Source organism: Rhinoraja longicauda, chromosome 23 (assembly GCF_053455715.1).
Source record: "Rhinoraja longicauda isolate Sanriku21f chromosome 23, sRhiLon1.1, whole genome shotgun sequence".
NCBI lineage: Eukaryota > Metazoa > Chordata > Chondrichthyes > Rajiformes > Arhynchobatidae > Rhinoraja > Rhinoraja longicauda.
In genome coordinates this window covers 9,681,717-9,703,778 of record NC_135975.1, presented here as the reverse complement: position 1 = coordinate 9,703,778, position 22,062 = coordinate 9,681,717, and the positions used below count along the sequence as shown (strand labels likewise).

Genomic DNA, 22,062 nt, shown 5'->3' with positions numbered 1-22,062 from the left:
GGTTTTGCTGTCTGAAAATCTGTTTTAGCCAAAGCTGCAAAAGAACTCGTTATTGTTGTGGAATTCATTTTCCATATCAATGATCTCTATGGACTCAGATCAACAATATGCTGCCAGTCTGATGAACAATTTTGCTCCATGGAACATTGAAGGGAACTTCAGTTAGGTTATTTCAAAACCATATTAAACCTGCAGATACAACATTTTAAAGTGATTTATATATTGAGAGAGACAGCTAAATGGATAGGATGTTACTCCATTACCACTTGAATAGGGCACATGTTTTTAACACCATTTCTGGTTTGGGATAACCAGTCAAGCAGCTCCTACAAGGTAACTCAGCCCTGCAAGTTCAATAAGGCTTTTGAAAACATTCAGCTATTATTCTGCACATTAAATTTGGAAAATAGCCACAGTGAGCCTGCCACGTTATATAAACGAAACAGCGATCACATTTTTCATTAACACAAGTATCTCAAGGATTTCACTTTTGCAAAATACAATTTTTCAAAAAGTGACATCTTTTGACCCACTGGTTGCCCATATAAGGTCATAAGGATACAAAATACTTTCCCGTGAGATGAAGTATAATACTGCAAAGAATGAAGATTCAATATTTATTTGAAAACACATAGATATTTTCCAATTAAGCAGCTGCAGGGGAGAATCAGCCACAATGTTATAAGCAAAGACACATGAGACTGCTGATGGTGAAACCTTGCATAAAAAACAAAGGACCCTCCCTGACCAGAAAGGTTGTCTGTCCATTTCTCTCCACACATGTTACATGACCCGCTGAGTTCCTCCAGCACTTTGCTTTATGTACATCATTATAAACTATCAGCAAATGTTGTATTAAATTCTAGAAAGTGGAACGATAAACATTTCAATACTCCTCCTCACTTTAGGCATTGGCAGTCACACAAGTTTCTTTGTTTATCTACAATCATAGAATAGATCCATTTTCTTCAGTCTAAATATGACAGCTTTAAGTCATTTTCCCACAACCAGGAGTTCAAATGCAATGGCAATCAGGAAGACATGGAAAAATATTGTTAAAAAATTCGTGGACATGCAAATCAAAGAATGGAGGGTATGGAGAGGGGAATGTTCCAATTGAATCACTGTCTTCCACTGCAAAAATATTGAAGCCAGTTCATCAAACCTAAATTGTTTATTCAAAACCTCTCCGACCAAAAGAAAATACTGATCGATTCATTGACTGAATGCCAACTGACTTAAGGTCACAACTACCAAGACGGGGCCAAGATCGGGGGAGGGAATGGAATGAGAAGAAAAACTCACACAGTGTATGATATGGAAATTATTGCACATAAAAGTGCCAGGAACAATCAATCTTCCATTTCCAGAGGGAATTCAATTGGCACGCGATGGAAGATAATTTCCCAACTGGACACATTCACAGTTTTTAGGACTTCATATCAAAAATGACCCATTTATTCCTGTTTTGTGTGTGTTTACCAGTTCTCATTCCACACCTGTTTAAATTACCCCAATCACAGATGCTCTAATTTTGTTCATTAACCTTATCTGGCACTTTATAGAAAGACTCCATTCAGTCCACATGACTCCAAGCTCCAAGTCTCCTGGAACTGTAATCCTTCATTTCACTCTAACCCAGTTTTTGGCATCTGACACTACTCCAACAAAATCTACATAAGCCTGAGGAATACATTTCCCAGCTTTTCAGACTCAATACTGATTTCAACATTTTCAGTTAGTCAGAATTGCAATTTTATTTCAGATTTCCAGCTTTCGCAGCCCTCAGGTGATTTCAGATCATAACGCTGCATTCTGCTTCCTCCAGACATGTTCCTTATATTGCACAACCCCTGTTCCCTCTTCCACACTATCAGAGACCTCCTTTGGGTTCTTTCCTCCCTTCTCAGGATGTTCAAGGTTTTATCTTCAATTATTGCAAGTGCTCATGAAATGTTATTGACCAATGTCTCTCTCCACAGATGTGCTGACCTGCTGAGTATTCCCAGCATTTACTGGTTTCATTTGGATTTCCAGCAAGTGCAATATTTTGGTATTCATTTACCACCTATAAAAAAAGCCCACAATTTTGAGGAAGGATATTCTTGCTATTGAGGGCGTGCAGCGTAGGTTTACTAGGTTAATTCCTGGAATGGCGGGACTGTCATATGTTGAAAGACTGGAGCGGCTAGGCTTGTATACATTGAAAGTTAGAAGGATGAGAGGGGATCTTATCGAAACATATAAGATTATTAAGGGGTTGGACACGTTAGAGGCAGGAAACATGTTCCCAATGTTGGGGGAGTCCAGAACCAGGGGCCACAGTTTAAGAATAAGGGGTAGGCAATTTTGAACGGAGATGAGGAAAAACTTTTTCAGTCAGAGAGTTGTAAATCTGTGGAATTCTCTGCCTCAGAAGGCAGTGGAGGCCAGTTCTCTGAATGCATTCAAGAGAGAGCTAGATAGAGCTCTTAAGGATAGCGGAGTCAGGGGGTATGGGGAGAAGGCAGGAACGGGGTACTGATTGAGAATGATCAGCCATGATCGCTTTGAATGGTGGTGCTGGCTCGAAGGGCCGAATGGCCTACTCCTGCACCTATTGTCTAATTAAACATGGCTAAAAACTGAACCACATCGATGTAACAAATGTAAGCAGTGAAACAACCATGACATCCTAAATTAATGGATCAATCGTAACACTATTACTTGGGAAAAGATTAATATGGAATACTTTTTAGATTTTACAGTCAGCACAAACATCCTATCGGAACTACTACATTTCAAATGATTCGATCACTTTGTTCTTTTGCTTGTGTTCACTTTCAATCTACAGGTGCATTGGTTTAAATGCTGATGGCCGTCAACAATTTAGATAGATACAATGTGTGGGAAGGAACTGCAGATGCTCGTTTACACTGAAGATAGGCACAAAATGCTGGAGTAACTCAGCGGTACGGGGAGCATCTCTGGAGAGAAGGGATGGGTGATGTTTCAGACTAAAGAGGGGTCTTGTCCCGAAACGTCACCCATCCCTTCTCTCCAGAGATGCTGCCTGTCCTGCTGAGTTACTCCAGCATTTTGTGTCTATCTTAAATACAGATACATTTGGTTTGTTTTATATAAAACATAAGGGCATCTCTAGTCATGCACAATAACACTGATAATTCTCTGTGTATTCAGTGTTTGGCACTGGGCATGCCATGTAACATGGCTATGGCTTCCACAACCCCTTTGCACACCCTGGGAACACAGGTCCCACCTCATCCTGGGCCATGGGTCCTCTCTTGTACACACCTAGGCCAAGGTTCACACACTCCCTTTAACGCTGCAAAGCCATGGGTTCACATGCTCCCTTTGACACATGAGGACTATGGTTCCCGCACTTCCTTACGCTCCAAGGGCCCTGGTTACCACACTCGTTAAATTTACAGGGATTGTTGGAAATGTTATACTACTGCATTACATGGAAAAATAAATGAATTAAAAGTGCACCGAATTATCAATTGGAAAACATCCAATTGGCAGTGTGAAAAATCTGCCCACACCCAGGCATACCAGATTAATTACATTTTACTACATCAATTCTAAAGCTTGGGAATTATATATATTTTTAAGTATCCATAAAATGTTAGATAATTGCATTTTTAAAAGTAGGTTAAAAATGTAACATTCAGAACAGTTTGAACTGTTGTTTGATGCAGACACATTCCAGTTGCACAGATACTCTATTCAGCAATACTGCAGAAGCTTAATTTGTGTCTCAAAGGACAATTTTACAACCTAATTTGTTGACAACAGCAGATTTTGAATTCCCATTGGAGTCCTCTTCTAGGCTTATGTTAGAGGAGTGTTTTAACAGGAGTCAGCCATTCATTCCTTCACTCAGCATCATTTTTCCATAATTTTCCTAGGATTTTCAGGTGACATTTCCTTTACCACATTTCTCAATATAAATCACTTAATGACAGCAGTGAACACAGCAAGGTGGATTTTTTTTGTGTGGATGGGAAATGGAAGAAAATACAAACATTGCTCAAACATATCTGCCGTGATCATCAGCTCTGAACCACAACAGGGACATCAATGGAAAATATATAGAGGGCGGAAGGCAAAGGAAAAAATTACTAGAAACTGTAATATTTGCAATACAAGCAGTTTGATAAACAAATATTTAAACAACATGCATTTAAATTAAGTTCAACTGTAGAGCAATATAATGGCACACTAGACTTAAAAGGTGCTATTTGCTGCTTGGACCTTGAGCATTTTCAAAAACAAAATACAATTGCAAATGTAATTGTTTAAGCATACATTGGACAAAAAAATGGTATTTCATTGGAGGAGAAAACTGTGCTCAACAATCTTCATAACATTTTGGAAATATATATAGTACAAAAGATAATCGGGTAGTTGAAAGTGTGTGCTGGTTGACAAATAGCTTTCCAATTTAGTCCTATTTTATGGCACTTACTTCAGAACAGATTGCAGACAAGTGTTGAAGGGTCTAGGTGTTCTCGCGCATGAATCACAACAGGTTGGCAGACAAGTGGTTAGAAAGGTAAAGGGCATATTGCCTTTCACTGCAACAGGGTTGAAGTTTAGAAATTGTGAAGTCTTGAAGCAGATGTATAGGGTAATGCTAAGGCTGTACCAGGAGTACTGTGCTAAGTTTCAGTCCCCTTGTTCAGGAAAGGATATTCTGGCTTTGGAGACAATCCCATCATGAGCAGTAAGAAAATTGTAATATTATTTGTTGAGATGAATGATGGGGGAAATGGAGGAAAAGGACCAGGTGATTTTATAGAAACATACAAAATCGTTCGGGAAAATCGTTGTATGTCAAATGTTTTCTCGCGTGGGTGAATATTGAATGAGGGGAGGGAACAATCATTAATCAACAATCACTAAAGTGTATGAAAAACGTCTCGCAGAGGATATTGAATCTCTGGAGTTCCCCATGGGTTGTGGAGGCTAGACAGTCAAGGGCTTTTAAAGTAGTAAATACATTTTTGCAAGATAGAAGGAATTGATGCCTATGGATAACTGAAACAGAAAGCCTAGGTCAGATCAGCCATGATTATACTGAATGGTGGAGAGAGATCTGAGAGGCCAATTGACCTACTCCTGTTTCTACCTTCTTAAGTTCTCACCGTGCAGATCTGCTTTTCATATGCCATACACATATTGTTTAAATTTGATGTGGGTATCCACCTCGACTGCCTTTCCAGGAAATCAATCCAGGCCCCATTATACCTTCCGTGGAGGTTTTATTCTGTCCATCTCTCTTTTAATCCTTCTATCAATTGTTTTAAACTTATTCCCCCTACTCTTTGACTCCTCTGGATAAGAAAATAGGTGCTTCTATTGAGGCATCGAAGACCTGAACCCTTGTTAGACTCTACAGTTTCAAAGAAAACAATTCTAACTTATCCAAACTTTCTTCAAAGCTGCAATTTTACAGGCCTGAGGCCAACCAAATATATCCACAGTACACTCTCTCAGTGACTGCTGCTGTATATCATTCCAGTAAAACCTCTCTGTTCTTTTCGGAAACACTGTAGGAAAGTGCCAGCCCGCATTGTTTCATACCTACTTATCGTTTCAAAGAAACACACTAAACAAATTCTGCTCACTGGTTTAAATTACAATGAAGGCAAACAAGATAAGCAACCTTGTTGAACAGAAACAAAGAAATGGATGCTCCAAGGTCAAGTATTTGGATATACAGCAAGAACCATCATTATGGTTTTCACAACATTCTCGTACTTAAGGCAGGTAAATTCAAATATCCTTAAAGAAATGAAATAATAGCCTGCATGAAATGACTTGGGCAGAACAGAAATGAAATTAAATTCATTCCAGATCACAATCACACCTTTAAACACAAAGCTTTTTCGAGGCAGCACGATCTAGTTTGTCAGTGCTATGGCATTTTGGTGACCTTAATACCATCAGGTCGAGGCACCTGATGGTTATACAGGCACACACACATATATGCAGCATTACTGGTCTATTATAATAATTCTCCTCCACCCACCCCAATGATCTCAGTCCACCCTGCAATTAGCCATCTCAAATACACTAACATACTATGCTTCAAATGCCTGATGAGGTACTGTAACATATGCTCACCACTCCACAGAACAGGAACCAATATATTTTATGCAGTGCCATGTAAACCTATTGACTTTCATAACACTCACTCCTAATTTAGTTGCTAATTTACCTTACATGATATTAACCAACAGTTATCATACAAGGTATCATAACTTTGTTTGTGAAAAATACACGTACCAAGTACATTTATTCCCCATCAGTAACAATGACCCACTGTGGACCTAATTAAACTTTATGAGACTAGTAAGTTGTCATAGTAACCAAATAAATACATCTGCCATTCTTGATCAAGATGGACATTGGATTGTTATCTATTCCATAGCTTTGGTGGATGATTTCTATATACAACATGCAAGTCTGCAAATGAGACTCAAGACATGCACAGAAATTAGTAGAAGTTCAGATATTAGGAGCTGGCAATATTGTTGTCTCCTGTTTTATAATGTCACCCAGAAGTACACACAAGTCATAGTGGTAGGGTTTACACAGATATTTTGTCTGCAAACCAGGTCTGACACCAATAGGCACCTCCGGACTCCAACACTCCTTAGTTTAGTCTACTTACAAAAAACGTGGTTGCAAAATCACTCATTTTCTCCATTAACCCTCCCATCTCTGCTGGGTAAAATGTCATTGGGAGGATTTTTACTTCAATATCTCTTCCCCTTTCCACAGCTAAACCACCACCATTTCCACTCTCCTGCACCTCTTGCCACTGCAAGAATCAGCTTCACTGCAGATGACTGTAGTCATCCAAAACTTGTAATTATTCACTGCCTGTATAACCATTTTCAGTTAGCTCAGGACAGCAAGTGAAGAATGCCACTGCACCCTGCTTTTAAAATCAATCACAAAACTCCAATTCAACTAATTGAATTCAATCCAATCTGTTCAACCCACATTTCAACTCTACCCAAAATCACGTGAGCTCTGATTACAGTTTACCGTTCTTTATGCTAGTGTACTTACAAGTTAAACAGTTTCAGACCACAGGGAGTGCCACAACTGAATAGTGCAACAGCAAGTATTAGTGTCAGATATTTCCTTTGCACACAATTCATCCTCTTTACGAAGGGGAAATCATGTTTGACAAATCTACTGGAATTTTTTGAGGATGTAACGAGGAAAATTGATAGGGGAGAGTCAGTGGATGTGGTGTACCTCGACTTTCAGAAAGCCTTCGACAAGGTTCCACATAGGAGATTAGTGGGCAAAATTAGGGCACATGGTATTGGGGGTAGGGTACTGACATGGATAGAAAATTGGTTGACAGACAGAAAGCAAAGAGTGGGGATAAATGGGTCCCTTTCGGAATGGCAGGCAGTGACCAGTGGGGTACCGCAAGGCTCGGTGCTGGGACCGCAGCTATTTACAATATACATTAATGACTTGGATGAAGGGATTAAAAGTACCATTAGCAAATTTGTAGATGATACAAAGCTGGGTGGTAGTGCGAACTGTGAGGAAGATCCTATGAGGTTGCAGGGTGACTTGGACAGGTTGCGTGAGTGGGCGGATGCATGGCAGATGCAGTTTAATGTGGATAAGTGTGAGGTTATCCACTTTGGTGGTAGAATAGGAAGGCAGAGTATTATCTGAATGGTGTCAAGTTAGGAAAAGGGGACGTACAACGAGATCTGGGTGTCCTAGTGCATAAGTCACTGAAAGGAAGCATGCAAGTACTGCAGGCAGTGAAGAAAGCCAATGGAATGTTGGCCTTCATAACAAGAGGAGTTGAGTATAGGAGCAAAGAGGTCCTTCTGCAGTTGTACAGGGCCCTAGTGAGACCGCACCTGGAGTACTGTGTGCAGTTTTGGTCTCCAAATTTGAGGAAGGATATTCTTGCTATTGAGGGCGTGCAGCGTAGGTTTACTAGGTTAATTCCCGGAATGGCGGGACTATCATATGTTGAAAGACTGGAGCGACTAGGCTTGTATACACTGGAATTTAGAAGGATGAGAGGAGATCTTATCGAAACGTATAAGATTATTAAGGGGTTGGACACGTTAGAGGCAGGAAACATGTTCCCAATGTTGGGGGAGTCCAGAACAAGGGGCCACAGTTTAAGAATAAGGGGTAGGCCATTTAGAACTGAGATGAGGAAGAACTTTTTCAGTCAGAGAGTTGTGAATCTGTGGAATTCTCTGCCTCAGAAGGCAGTGGAGGCCAATTCTCTGAATGCATTCAAGAGAGAGCTAGATAGAGCTCTTAAGGATAGCAGAGTCAGGGGGTATGGGGAGAAGGCAGGAACGGGGTACTGATTGAAAATGATCAGCCATGATCACATTGAATGGCGGTGCTGGCTCGAAGGGCCGAATGGCCTCCTCCTGCACCTATTGTCTATTGTCTATTGATGTGCTTTTGTTACACTCGCCATACTGAGATTAAATACATGCAATTAATCTATTTTGTGTCAAGCTTCCTTTTACTGTAATATATGGATTGACAAAATTCCATACACACTTGTAAGATCAGAAATGTACACAATGTTAGTGGACTACAAGCCTCTACCGATTTTTTTATTAATCTGGGGGAATATTTCCAACACCCTCAGGCAGAGAGTAAAGATGGGTATTAACATTGGTTGCAAATTATTGCACTCTGGTGCTCAGCAGTGGACAGTACAAGTCAATACTGATCAAGTAGCTGCTATCAAGATAGAAGAGCCAATTTAATCAGTGGTGACTTTTACGGTCTATTCCCGTGCTTCAGAGTAGAGTCATTTGCTCGTAATGTTGTGCAAATACACTGTTAGGCAACCATTGTACTGGCAATTAAGGCTTCCAAATGAAACTCCAAGGGATCAAGATTGAAAGGAGCAACTCATCTCTTGATTCCTTGGAGTTTCAATTGAAAGCTTTAAATTGGGAGCATAATAGTTGCTTAACAGTATATGTGCCCAACATTGCATGGCAAATGGCTGCACTCTGCAGCACAGGGAAAGGCAGTAAAAGTAATAATTACACAACTGCTGATAAATTCTTGATAGCTGGACTGGGTCAGTAATATTGCTGGGTTATATTGATTCAGGACAAATGTAGACCAGACAATCTCGTGTGACATACGAGCCCAGAGCTAGTAGCCAATCAAGGTCCTGATGGTGATTTGCATTCATCAAAGAGTACTAAATGGGATTGAGCTTAGAGTCACGAATGCACAGATCACCAATCTAATCTACACTGGCTCCATGCAGAGCAATCACATCAGACACATTTCTCTCTCGTATCTATTCAATTCCCATTTGAAAGCCAGTTTCCATCTGCTTCACAGTTAGCAAGTTTATGTCATAATTATTCTCTGCAAGCAAGTTATTTCTCTCCACCCCTTGCACCTTTTTCCTAAAATTTGTATTCTGTGTCTCTTAGTCCTTGAACCATCTGCTAATGGGAAACTGTTATCCAAACATTTAGATATCCCCATCAAATCCCCTTTCAACAAATTGTTCCGAGGAAATAAAAACAGCTTAAATTTTTTTTGTTGCATAACTCTCTGGCTAAAATGTTCCATTCTTCATTCTAACGTACATTACAAAGTTTATCACCATTCCGCCCATTTCAAAACCCACAATGGAGAGTGTGCTCAGCACTGAAAACTCCAAACACTTCCCATCCCCCCAGACACGATTACCATGAACGATTTTGCAAGCTCATCAATCAAACAATAAAATTCACTTCTGTCATTTTAAAAAGACTTGCCTGTGCAAGTGTTCACGACTTACCCCAGAGATATCAGCAACACGATGGATTGGCACCTCCTTCTTACTATGCAGTCCTTTGGCATTCTTAATGGCCCTAAAACAAGAAAATGAAGAGACAATGTTTAGAAATCAGAAGTATCTCTTTGTTTTATCCATCCCTTCCACATTCAGAACAATTTAATGCTAAGTTTCACCTGAGTTGTTAATTCTATTGCTCATTCCCTGTTGTTGCCTGACCTGCTGTGTTTCCCATTTTTAGTTTAGATTCCAGCACCTGATTTTCAATAAGTTATGATTAATGTATTAAAAAAACCCCAGCATTAAGCTTGTCAATGCAAATTCTAGACCCTACTGTACTCCCTGTACACACATGACTGTAGGGCCAGGTTCAGCTCAAACTCTATCATCAAGTTTGCTGATGACACTGTGGTGGTGGGCCGGATCTCCAACAACGATGAGAAGGCCTACCGGGAGGAGGTGGCTGATCTGGCACTCTGGTGTCAGGACAATAGCCTCCTCTTGAATGTCACTAAAACAAAGGAGCTGATTGTGGACTTCAGAAGGGCTAAACATCCAAGGACGTACACGCCACTGGAGATAAATGGGTCTATTGTGGATAGGGTGAGCAGTTTCAAATACTTGGGAGTCCGCATCGCAGAGGATCTGACGTGGGCAACGCACATTGCCGCACTGGTGGGTAAGGCTAAGCAGCGCCTTTACCACCTTAGACAACTGAGGAAATTCAGAGTGTCGCTGAGGATCCTTCATTGCTTCTACTCTGGGGCTGTAGAGAGCATCCTGTCCGGCAACATTACAGTCTGGTTTGGGAACAGCTCTGCCCAGGACAGGATGGCCCTGCAGAGAGTAGTGCGTTCGGCAGAACGCACCATGGGAACTACACTCGTCCCCCTGCAGGACCTATACATCAGGAGGTGCAGATCCAGAGCAAGCAAGATCATGAGGGACCCCTGCCACCCCAGTAACGGACTGTTCCAGATGCTACGGTCAGGCAAACGCCTCCGCTGTCACGCTGTGAAAACGGAGAGGATGAGACGGAGCTTCTTCCCACAGGCCATCAGGACTGTCAACTTTGATAACCCCAGAGACTAAATTTTTGTCGACACTTTTTGTGCTATGTTTAGTAACTTATTAACTTTATTTATATGCTGTAACTGTAATTCTTTTTGTGCACAACCCGCAGGCATTGCCACTTTCATTTCACTGCACATCGAGTATGTGTATGTGACAAATAAATTTGACTTGACTTGACTTGACTTGGATATGAAAGTCTTAATGAAAGGTCATTGACCTAAATGTTAATTCTGTTGCTCCACATGCAAAATCTCCGGCGTTTAGCATTTTCGAATATGCCATGGATAATTGTGCAAAGATCCAGCATGGAAACCAAACGTATCACAGTCCCAGTAGCATGTGCCTAGTTTACAATCAACAAGTTCAAGTCCTCTGATGATATTTTGTCAAAATAAAGCACACCATATGCTTAGGAGCCCATTCTGCCGACTGTTAAAGCAAGGGTACAAATTGGACAGAGACCAACATCCAAGCAACAATAAACAACATCCTGCATAGATATAGCAAATCATCATCAGGCGCTCCTAAACACCAAGCAAAAATGAAATTGCTCATTTTATATTAATTACAACAACAAAAAAAGGTAAAATAAAGGATTTTAAATTGTATCTTAAAGGAGTAACGAGGTAAAGTAAAGAGATTTGTGGATTGAATTTGGGACATGGGTACCAATAAAATATAGACTTCTGCAATGCAGGATAAAATGCTGCAGCATGAGACCACGATGAGTCCAAGTCTGATCATTGATCTGAGATGAAGATAATCCCTTACTCCAAGAGGATACGCATACCAATGTCAGCCTTATCTTCCAGGCCAACATTCCGAACATTGTAGTCGTAGTTACAGTCAATTGCCGATGTTGGCCAGGTCACGTCATTCGCATGCCTGACCACAGACTCCAGAAAATGGTACTCTATTACAAATTCTGTCATGGAAGGAAATTACCAAGCAGGCTAATAAAAACATTAAAGGATGTGCTCAAACTTTAAACTTGTAGAGATGCAGTGCGGAAACATGCCCTTTGGCCCACCGAGACCACGCCGACCAGTGATCACCCTGGACACTAGCACTATCCTACACACTAGGCACAATTTGCTCAAAGCCAATTAACCTACAAACCTGTATGGCTTTGGAGTGTGAGGTAACCGGCACACCCGGAGAAAACCCACGTGGTCACAGGGAGAATATGCAAACTCTGTACAGACAGCCCCCGTGATCAGGACTGAACCTGGGTCTCTAGCGCTTCAAGGCAGCCACTCCACCGCTGCGCCACTGTGCTGCCCCCGAGAAACCTTCCTTTCAGTGAGAAACCTTGAGAAACCTACTCTCAAATGCAATCTTCCACTGCTCCCTGGGAACCTCCATCCCTGCGCTAGTGATTGAAGAGGAACATTTGAGATGGCTTCAAGAAACTCAAGGCCATGCATCAAGAGTACACAGAAGCAGCAAAAGGAGCCTATCACCTCAAACTACTCATCCACAATAACCTTGTTACATATCTGTAGAAATATCTGTTCCGACAGTCGCCTCATCAACCATCTCAGAACCCACAAAATTAAGTAGACACAAGACATCGATCACAAGGGGCTGCCATAGAAAAAAAAAGAATGGTCGTTGGATTTAGCATTAATAACTCTCATCCAGATCCCAGCTGAAATATCTGAACAACGATAATTAGTAATGGGAAATGAAACTGAGGCTATCTCAAATGCTGGAGAAACCACCCACATCCAGGCATATTTTCTTTTACAAATTGAAGTACAACTCAATATAAAAATTGAAATAAAATGAATAAAACCTTTACATGCGACATAATACCAATCTAATCGAATGACACATACACCAAGCTACAACTGAGCACATATTGTACAGAACAGCAAGATGGTTACCAGCACAATGTTCACTAGATACGAGGGAAACACTGAGGATATAGAAAGTCTGCAGGTTTTCTTTGAAAATATGGAGCACCAAAAGCTGGCACTTTAGCCCACAGCATGGAACAATTGCAATTGTACAATTTATAAAAGGACTCTATCCCAAATTGTATTATAAATACCAAAAGCTTCCTTATGCCTTTAGGATTTCGAGCCAATTGAGTGTTCAAAGTGTGAACACATTACTTTTACTTTCAAAAGTAATTTACTTATTTTTAAGTCAACCTCTCACTGAAAAGGGAAAAAAGAAATGCACGTCTCGCTAGGACCGAGTGATACAGAAAACTCTGTCTATTAGGGCACCGCCTGGGACCTTTGCATGCTGATGTTTAGATCTGCTAAGTTCTAGCCACGTACTAGGGCTCAAATGTATTATTTCAAGTTGAATTTTTACTGATTTAGTGTCTTAATATTTACTATACAAACAGCAAAATCTCAATAGATTAAGACCACTGCAATATGTAGTGAAGGAAAATAACTGCAGATGCTGGTACAAATCGAAGGTATCACAAAATGCTGGAGTAACTCAGCGGGTCAGGCAGCATCTTAGGAGAGAAGGAATGGGTGACATTTCGGGTCGAGACCCTTCTTCAGACTGATGTCAGGGGAGTAGGTGGGACAGAGATAGAATGTAGTCGGGTCTCGACCCGAAATGTCACCCATTCCTTCTCTCCTGAGATGCTGCCTGACCGCCGGAGTTACTCCAGCATTTTGTGATACCTGCAATATGTAGCGAAATTCAGTATACTGCAACATGGATTTGGGACTATAAAACATTGACAGTATGTTGCAACTCAGGATTAACATGGAGTCAGGTCAAGGAGGAGAGCCTGATGGTCAAATCAATCAAAAACAATGCAAGCCGAAGAGAATGTATTAAATCACAGTGGCACGGTGCTGGAGCTGCTGCCTCACAGTGCCAGATAGCCGGGTATGATCCTGGTGTTGCCTGTGGGGAGTTGTATGTTCTCCCAGTGACCGTGTGGGTTTTCTCCGGGTGCTCTGGTTATCTCCCACATTCTAAAGATGTGGAAGTTTGCAGGGTTAATTCGCTTCTGTAAATTGCCCCTAGTGTGGAGAATGCAAAAGTGGGACAACTTGGACAAAAATAATTCAACAAGTCTGCAACGCAGAATGAGGGACATCATTCAGCTCAATCGAAAATTATGCGGGGGATGGTTGTCAAAAATGTGGACATAGGGATTAAATATTGATTGAGAGATGAGGAGCATTAAGTTAAATATTAATGCCTTACAGAATACATAAAGAAAACGCAGCATGCTGCAGACAAAGATAAATGATCCCAAAACCAAATGATCAGGTCTTTACAATCCTTCCATATCTAGTCACAAATGGTGGACAATAAATCAGCAATTGGAGAGGGTGGCTCCAAAAACATCAGACAAGACAGTCTGATAAGCTGAAGCAATCTAAGCCAGAGACAGGGCATATGAGAATCAAGCCAAAATGTCAAGAGTGTTTAACGTGCACTGGGTCTGGAACAATAAAATCCCAGTCTGGAGAAGGGTTCCGTCCCGAAACGTCACCTATTCCTTTTTTCCAGAGGTGGTTCAATGGTGCTTTTATTGTCATGTGCAAATGCACAGTGAAATTATATATTTTTTTACATACAGTCCAGTAAAGTACTGCTATACTTCAGCACAATCCCCAAATAGCAAAGTGTACAAAAATAGTCCACCGAGACCGCATGAAAGAGGCACTAGGTTTTGGCGCCATTTTCAAAGTTAAGTCCACTGTGCTGCCTGACGCAGCATTTTGTGTCTATCTTTGGTACAAATTAGCATCTGCAGTTCCTTGATAGACACAAAATGCTGGAGTAACTCAACGGGTCAGGAAGCATCGCTGGAGAAAAAGGGTGGGTGACGTTTCGGGTCAGGATCCTTCTTCAATGGGTAATATTCAAAGATATCCACATTTTTCTGCAAGCATCTGCAGTTCCTTTTGACACATCTGAGGTTCCTTCCTACACAATAAAAGTCTTACTTCTGCAGGTTTTCAGGAACATTAATGCAACACCACAGAACAATAAATGTAGATTTTTTAGATATTTTTTTTAGATTTAGTGATACAGCGCGGAAACGGGCCCTTTGGCCCACTGAGTCCGCGCCGCCCAGCGATCCCCGCACATTAACACTATCCTACACACACGAGGGACAATTTTTACATTTTACCCAGTCAATTAACCTACAAACCTGGACGTCTTTGGAGTGCAAATAAAGTATTGGTTATCAGTTATACCAGATCATCAGACCATAATAGCACAAGCCAAAGTATGTAGTGCGACATTATATACAAATGCCATTGTAGTTTGTTGCCAACATAGCTATCGTCAAGATTGTACACGGAGGTCCAAGAGCCTGATGGTTGATGGGAAGAATCTGATCGTGAACCTGGAGGGAGCAGTTCTCAGGCTCCTCTACTTTCTTCCTGATGGTAGCAGAGAAACAAGAACAGGCCCTGAATGGTTTTTGATGATATTAACTACCTTTTTTGAGGCAGCGTGTCTTGTCGATCCATTCGATAGTTGAGTCAAGCCAAAACATGTACCGTCATAGATTCACTTTGGCTTCCTTTTAAGATCTCCATCAAAGGGGCCAGTCTTCAGCTAATTCAATTCACTCCACATGATATCAAGAAACAGCAGCGAGGATTGATACCACCATCAGACCAGACTGAACATTTGCCCTCCAGCCATAATCATGCCTTTACCCAGCTGCGGCAGTACAGTTGCAATACTGGCTTCAATGTGACATTATGGAAAAATGCCAGTGATGTTCTTTTTGCGAATAGCAGGAGGAATCAAATTCAACTAATTGTTGTCCACTTTACTCTAGCAGTGATAGAAGGTACGATTGACATTGCTATCACACAGCACTTATTCACCAATTACCCAGTCAGTCACCGTCTACATTACAGAACTGCCACCCACTGAGCAGCATTAGATACCAGTTAGAATTTTGTCAGGATCACTTACGCCAGACCTTATCTCAGCTTCAGCTCAAACGTGAACCAAACATTGAATTCCGGCTGTGATAGGCCTGGACTTCAAGGCAGCATTTAACAAGGTCTAGCACCAGACAACCCTCAGAAACATGAAGTCAACAGGCGTGAAAGAGAACATTTTGGTATTTGCAATCATGCAATGCACAACTGAAGATGTTGTGATTTTTGTAGCTCAACATACCAACCTCAAGACACCACTGCCAGAATTTCCTGGGCAGCCGATATGGCTCAATGACCTTCCTTCCGTCATTAGGTCAGAAGTGCAATGTTCATTGATGTGTGCACAGTTCAATACACTTTGCAACTCCTCAGCAAATGAAGGGCTCCATGCCCGCAATCAGCAAGAACAACATTCAGGCACTGGTTGGCAAATGGCAAGTAACATTCATGCCGCAAAAAGTGCAAAGCCATAACAATCTCCAAAAAGAGTGTGTTGAATTACTTGCCCCTGCCATTCAATTACACTACTGTCACCAAATCTACCATCGGTAGCATACTAGTTCACCACAAACCAGCAGATCATCTGCACCAGCTACATGTGGCTACGAGAGGTGGTTTGAAGTTGGGTATCCAGTGACTGGGAACTCACCTCCTGACATCCCAAAGCCTTTCACTACTTGCAAGGCACAAGTCACAATCGTGATAAGAAATCTCGCCATTTGCATTGAATGCAGCTCCAAAAACTGTCCAGAAGCACAGACAAAAAAAACAATAGGGTCCAATGTATCAATGTCAACATCTGCAATGTTCTTTGACTTTGCTAACTTGGATGGTATCTCCCAAACCCGTGACCTGTGGCACAAAAGACAGCTAATATGTGGGAACACCACCCCCTCTCTAACATGCACCTCTCTAACCTGCAGACCCACAACAATTTTGAAACACATTGCTACTTTTTTTTGCTGCTAGGTCTAAATTACAGAACTGCCCCCCACTGAACAGCATTGGCAACAACATTGAAAGAAAATACCGGTCTCGGAAGGTGGCTCACCACCTCTTTGAGCGCAATTGCAGACAATAAATAGAGCCTTTTCCTGATATGCACAAACAACAAATAAATGTATGATCCTGGAAATAAATTATTAGTGCCAGGCAACCATTGGTGTTTGTCCTCAAAGTTGGACTTTACTTGTTGCCATTCATCTTAAAGTGTTTCTCCCAATTGTTGGATTCACAATGGTCGATCACCAAGTTAGACTTCACTCTCAATCTCCCACACACTAGCAAAAGATTTACCATTGTAATTGCGCCACCAATTCAATATAAAAAGACAATTAATTTCTAACTACATAAAATATATTGGAATTATGAAATTGCTTTCCACAATGAAATTTATACTTGAGCCTGACCTAACCTTGTCAGTGGCATATTATATTTACTGTAAAGCTCTCAGGCACTCAATTCTGAGTAATGCAATGTGATAGCTGCAGTCTTTATTTCCTTATTTGACCGATTTACTTAAATCATCAAATGTTTATTGAACTGAATGCATTTTAATCACAGAATGTTACACAGCAGTAGTACACCTGATGAAGATAAATAAGGGGCACAGAAAATGGCTAAGAGAGAAAAACACATTTTAGGAATACAAGGTAGAATTGTATTAATGCCCAAAGGCATTAAATGCATCCCCAGGATGTCAACCTTCAATAAAGTAGGGTTCATTTAATGTAACACATTTGAATTGATCCACGTTGCTATGCAATCTTCCAGATTCAGCCATCTTAATAATAACAAAGATTAATGACATTTTGTCACCTAAAATTAATTCCAGAAAATCAACACACATAACAAAATTTTCACCTAAACCAGTTTCTGAAACTTCACTACACATATTTATACACCTCTTTCTGTCAGTTCTTTACTGCCATGAAACTCTTTGCCACCAGATACAATTCCTCAATGCAAAGGTCCACAAAAGAAGCCATTTGACAACTTCTAATAATCCATGGGCAGTTATTACCACATTGAATTACTTGTTTCAGTTGCAGGATTGGCACATGGGTCAAATGAAAAGGAGTCTTTGAATGAGGCAGCCCCCTATGTTTAAAAATAAGTGAACCAGAATCAACATCTGAGATCGGAACAGACGACAAAAAACACTTGACCATAAAACTGCTTTAAAACTATCTTTACCAAAATGCTCAAACCTTCTTCTGAGACACTCTCTGAGACATCAGTAACTCATTTCAAATCCAGCCTAGTTGATTTTTTATTTATTTACATACATACATATATATATATATATATATATATATACATATATATATACACACACACACACACATATATACATATATGTATATATATATATATATATATATATATATATATATATATATATATATATATATATACATATACACACACACACTCAAAAAACAAACAATAGTGGTGCAATAATAATAGTCTATTGTAGTTCAGAGCTTATTTGAGGTTGTGGTGTTTAATAGCCTGATGGCTGTAGGGAAGAAGCTGTTCCTGAACCTGGACGTTACAGTTTTCAGGCTCCTGTACCTTCTTCCCGATGGCAGTGGTGAAATGAGTGTGTGGCCAGGATGGTGTGGGTCTCTGATGATGGTGGCTGCCTTTTAGAGGCAGTAACTCTGATAAATCTCTTCGATGGTGGGGAGGTCAGAGCCGCTGATGGACTGGGCAGTGTTTACAACTTTTTGCAGTTTTTTCCGCTCCTGGACATTCAACTTGCCGTACCAGGCCATGATGCAACCAATCAATATGCTCTCTACTGTACAGCTGTAGAAATGCAAGAAAATCCTCTTTGACATACTGAATCTCCTTAATCTTCTCAGGAAGTAGAGACATTGATGTGCTTCATTTATAATTGCATCAGTGTGCTGGGTCCAGGAAAGATCTTCAGAAATATGCACGCCCAGGAATTTGAAGTTTTTGACTCTCTCCACCATCATCCCGTTGATATAAACAGGATTGTGGGTCCTCATCCTTCCTCTTCCAAAGTCCACAATCAGTTCATTGGTTTTACTGATATTGAGAGCCAGGTTGTTGTGCTGGCACCGTTTGGTCAATCGGTCGATCTCACTTCTATACTCTGACTCATCATCATCTGTAATTCGTCCAACAATGGTGGTCTTGTTGGCGAACGTGAAGGTGGAGTTCGCACTGTGTCCGGCTGCACAGTCATGAGTATAGAGTGAGTAGAGCAGGGGGCTGAGCACGCAGTCTTGATGTGGGAGACATGAGCCTACCAGAGGATAGGTCCACCTATCTCGCCAACAATGTTGAAGGGTTTTGCAGAGGTAATACAGGAGGTGTCACCAATGCTAGGTACCTAAAAGCTTACAGAGGGAAAGAGGGTCACTAAATTATGAATGATGATGGTTTGAAGACCACTTTTGCTCATGCAGCAGTTTTTGGCCTGTACACCCGAGGTGCTAGCAAATAAACACTATTTATACTCACTGACAGATAGCTCTCAAAGTTTGAAAGTGATCTATACTGACCAGGGTAGACACAAGCTGCTGGAGAGAAGGAATGGGTGACATTTTGGGTCGAGACCTTTCTTCAGACTGATCTCGATTCGAAAAGGGTCGGCCCTAGAAGGGTCTCAACAGGAAACGTCACCCATTCCTTCTCTCCAGAGATGCCGTCTGTCCTGCTGAGTTACTCCAGCATTTTGTGTCTACCTTCGATTTAAACCAGCAACTGCAGTTCTTTCCTACATATATTGACCAGGGTGTCATCGAGGATCTTAATTGTGTACTGCAGGGTCAGGCACAGAGGCTTGGAGAACATCATGTTTATGCAATAGGGCAAGGTGAAGGAATTCTGAACATTGAGAGAGAGTCCAATCTTCCCAGACTCAAAATGTTGTCTGCCATTTCATGCACACATGCTACCTGACCCTGGCCAAGATTCCAGCATCTGCAATCTTTCGTCATCATTTATCACGTCAACTGCTGATTTATGGATCATACCTACGACATTCACATCTCAAAGTATTAATGTATCTAACAAACAGTACGAGTCTCTGAGCCAATCCCTGTGGTGCAACACTGTCCAGAGGCTTCCAATCACTGAAGATCACACTCTACCTCCCATTACGAAGCCAATTTGTGAACTTTCCTTGGATTTTATTGGCTCTCACCTTTTGGGCCAGTTTCATGTGTGGAATCTTGCCAAACATTTCACTTAGGTCAGGATACATTAACAACTCTGCCATCATCAATACACTTTGTTCGCCCTTCAATAATTTCAATCAAATTAATCAGTCATGATTGTTTTTTTCTCAAAAAATCATTTTGACTCATCATGTTTATTTCCTGTCTCGCAAACAGCAAACTAACCCCATTTCTTTCCAATAACTTTCCTATGGCTAACATTATAATTACCCGATTATCCCCTTTCTCGAATGAAGGTACCATAAGTGAGAGAAATTTAAATGTCATGAGATGTCAAGGGATTGCTGGAGGCGGAAGAAAGTGGGCAGCGTGGACAAGGGTGTGGGCATGATGTGTTCACAAATGCATCACCCTGCAGGCGTGGGTAGTGCACTAACGTAGGTGTAATTGTGCAACATCGTGCAACAAAGCTTGGTTTCCAATGGTCTTGGACCACATGATAGCTGCTGTGCAACATCCATCCAGTATCAAAAGGACATTACACATACACATCTTATATGCTTCAAAATCAAATTTGAGATGCAGAACATTAGGACCCTCAAACAATCCCGACAACAAAAAAATGGTGCACTACCATCACAGCTGAGAAATTGTGATGCTTCAACACTGAATGAGACAGTGGCAGGCAGAAAAAGATAAAGAACTGCAGATGTTGGAAACTGGAGCAAAATACAAAGTACTAGAATCAGTCAGCATGAGTGGTGAAAATAGACAGGACCCTTTGTCAGACTGAATACCAGCCTACAATATGGCAGTTTGTCAAAAACCTTGCTGAAGTCCATGTAGACAACACCTATCACTCTGAAGAAGGGTCTCGACCTGAAACATCACCCATTCCTTCTCTCCCAAGATGCTGCCTGACCCGCTGAGTTACTCCAGCATTTTGTGTCTACACCTATCACTCTGCGCTCATCAATCCTCTTGGTGACCTCTTCAAAGAAACATTTTCAGATTCATGAGACATGATTTTTCACACACAAAGCCATGCTAACCATCTCTAAACATACCAGTAGCTGGTAGATATTGCCTCCAAGAATCCCGCCAATGATGTTCCATCACCAACATCACACTCGCCACATTGCAGTTCCATGGCTTGCACTTGAAATTCTTAAATAACCGTACAACATTAGCTACACTTCAGATTTCTGGTACCACACACATGGCTAAAGATGGTACAAATATCTGTCAAGCCACCCGCAATGTCTTCCTTGGTTTACCATCATATACTAGGTTAAGCTCAGGAGATTGATCGAGAATTGCAATGTAAAGATGTCAACGTTTCAGATTCAGGCTCTTCATCTGGAGTCCAGATGAAGGCTCTCTACCCAAAATGTTGACTGTCCATTTCCTTTCATACTGACCCGTTGAATTCCTCCAGCACTTTGTGATTTGCAGACAAGAGAAGGCCAGGTCAACAATAAACATTTCAGGCACACCTCCTTCAAGAAAGACAATTCAAGATATGCCCTTGGATGTTTAATTTTTCCACCCTTGGAAAAAGGTTCTGACTGGTCACCCTATCTAAACCCCACATCATTTTATGACCTTCACTGTTTATAACCTGATAGGTTTCCACTTGGACTTCAATGCTCCAGAGAAAACAATCCAAGTTTGTCTAACCTGTTCATAAAGCTTGCCCCATTGTGGGAATTGCAAGTACCTCAAGGTCCTTTAGCTCATTATAAGTTTGAGTTTAGTTTGAGTGATTATAATGAAACCAGCACCTTAGACACTCCTGGAAGCAACCAATGAAGATAACAAATTCTAGCAAAACTGAGGAATGATCGATCCAAATTGCAAGGGGAGAGAAGCCAATTCTTCTTAACAATTCAACATCATTTTATAGGACAAAAACCTCTGACAGGGTGCAAATGGCAGAGAAGTAGTAGAAAAGCCCAACTCCAACAGAGTACTTTGCATAAATGCTTAGAATATGATCATGCCAGAATCAACAGTGCTGTGAAAAAAAAGGATAGCATGACACCATCCCCGGTCCAGGCAAAGGCACCCATTAGACCACGTCAGTGTTGAAGCAAACAAC

The 22,062-nt window shown here is 41.1% G+C and overlaps 1 protein-coding gene across 1 annotated transcript in view; it reads right to left on the bottom strand.

The window, feature by feature from the left end:
- The window catches only part of snd1 (staphylococcal nuclease and tudor domain containing 1), a 734,850-nt gene that overhangs the window by 505,025 nt on the left and 207,763 nt on the right, over positions 1-22,062 (bottom strand). Inside the window, exon 14 of the mRNA XM_078419593.1 lies at positions 9,836-9,908. Within this exon, the coding sequence (XP_078275719.1) occupies positions 9,836-9,908 (73 nt within the window). The remainder of the gene's footprint in view (positions 1-9,835; positions 9,909-22,062) is intronic.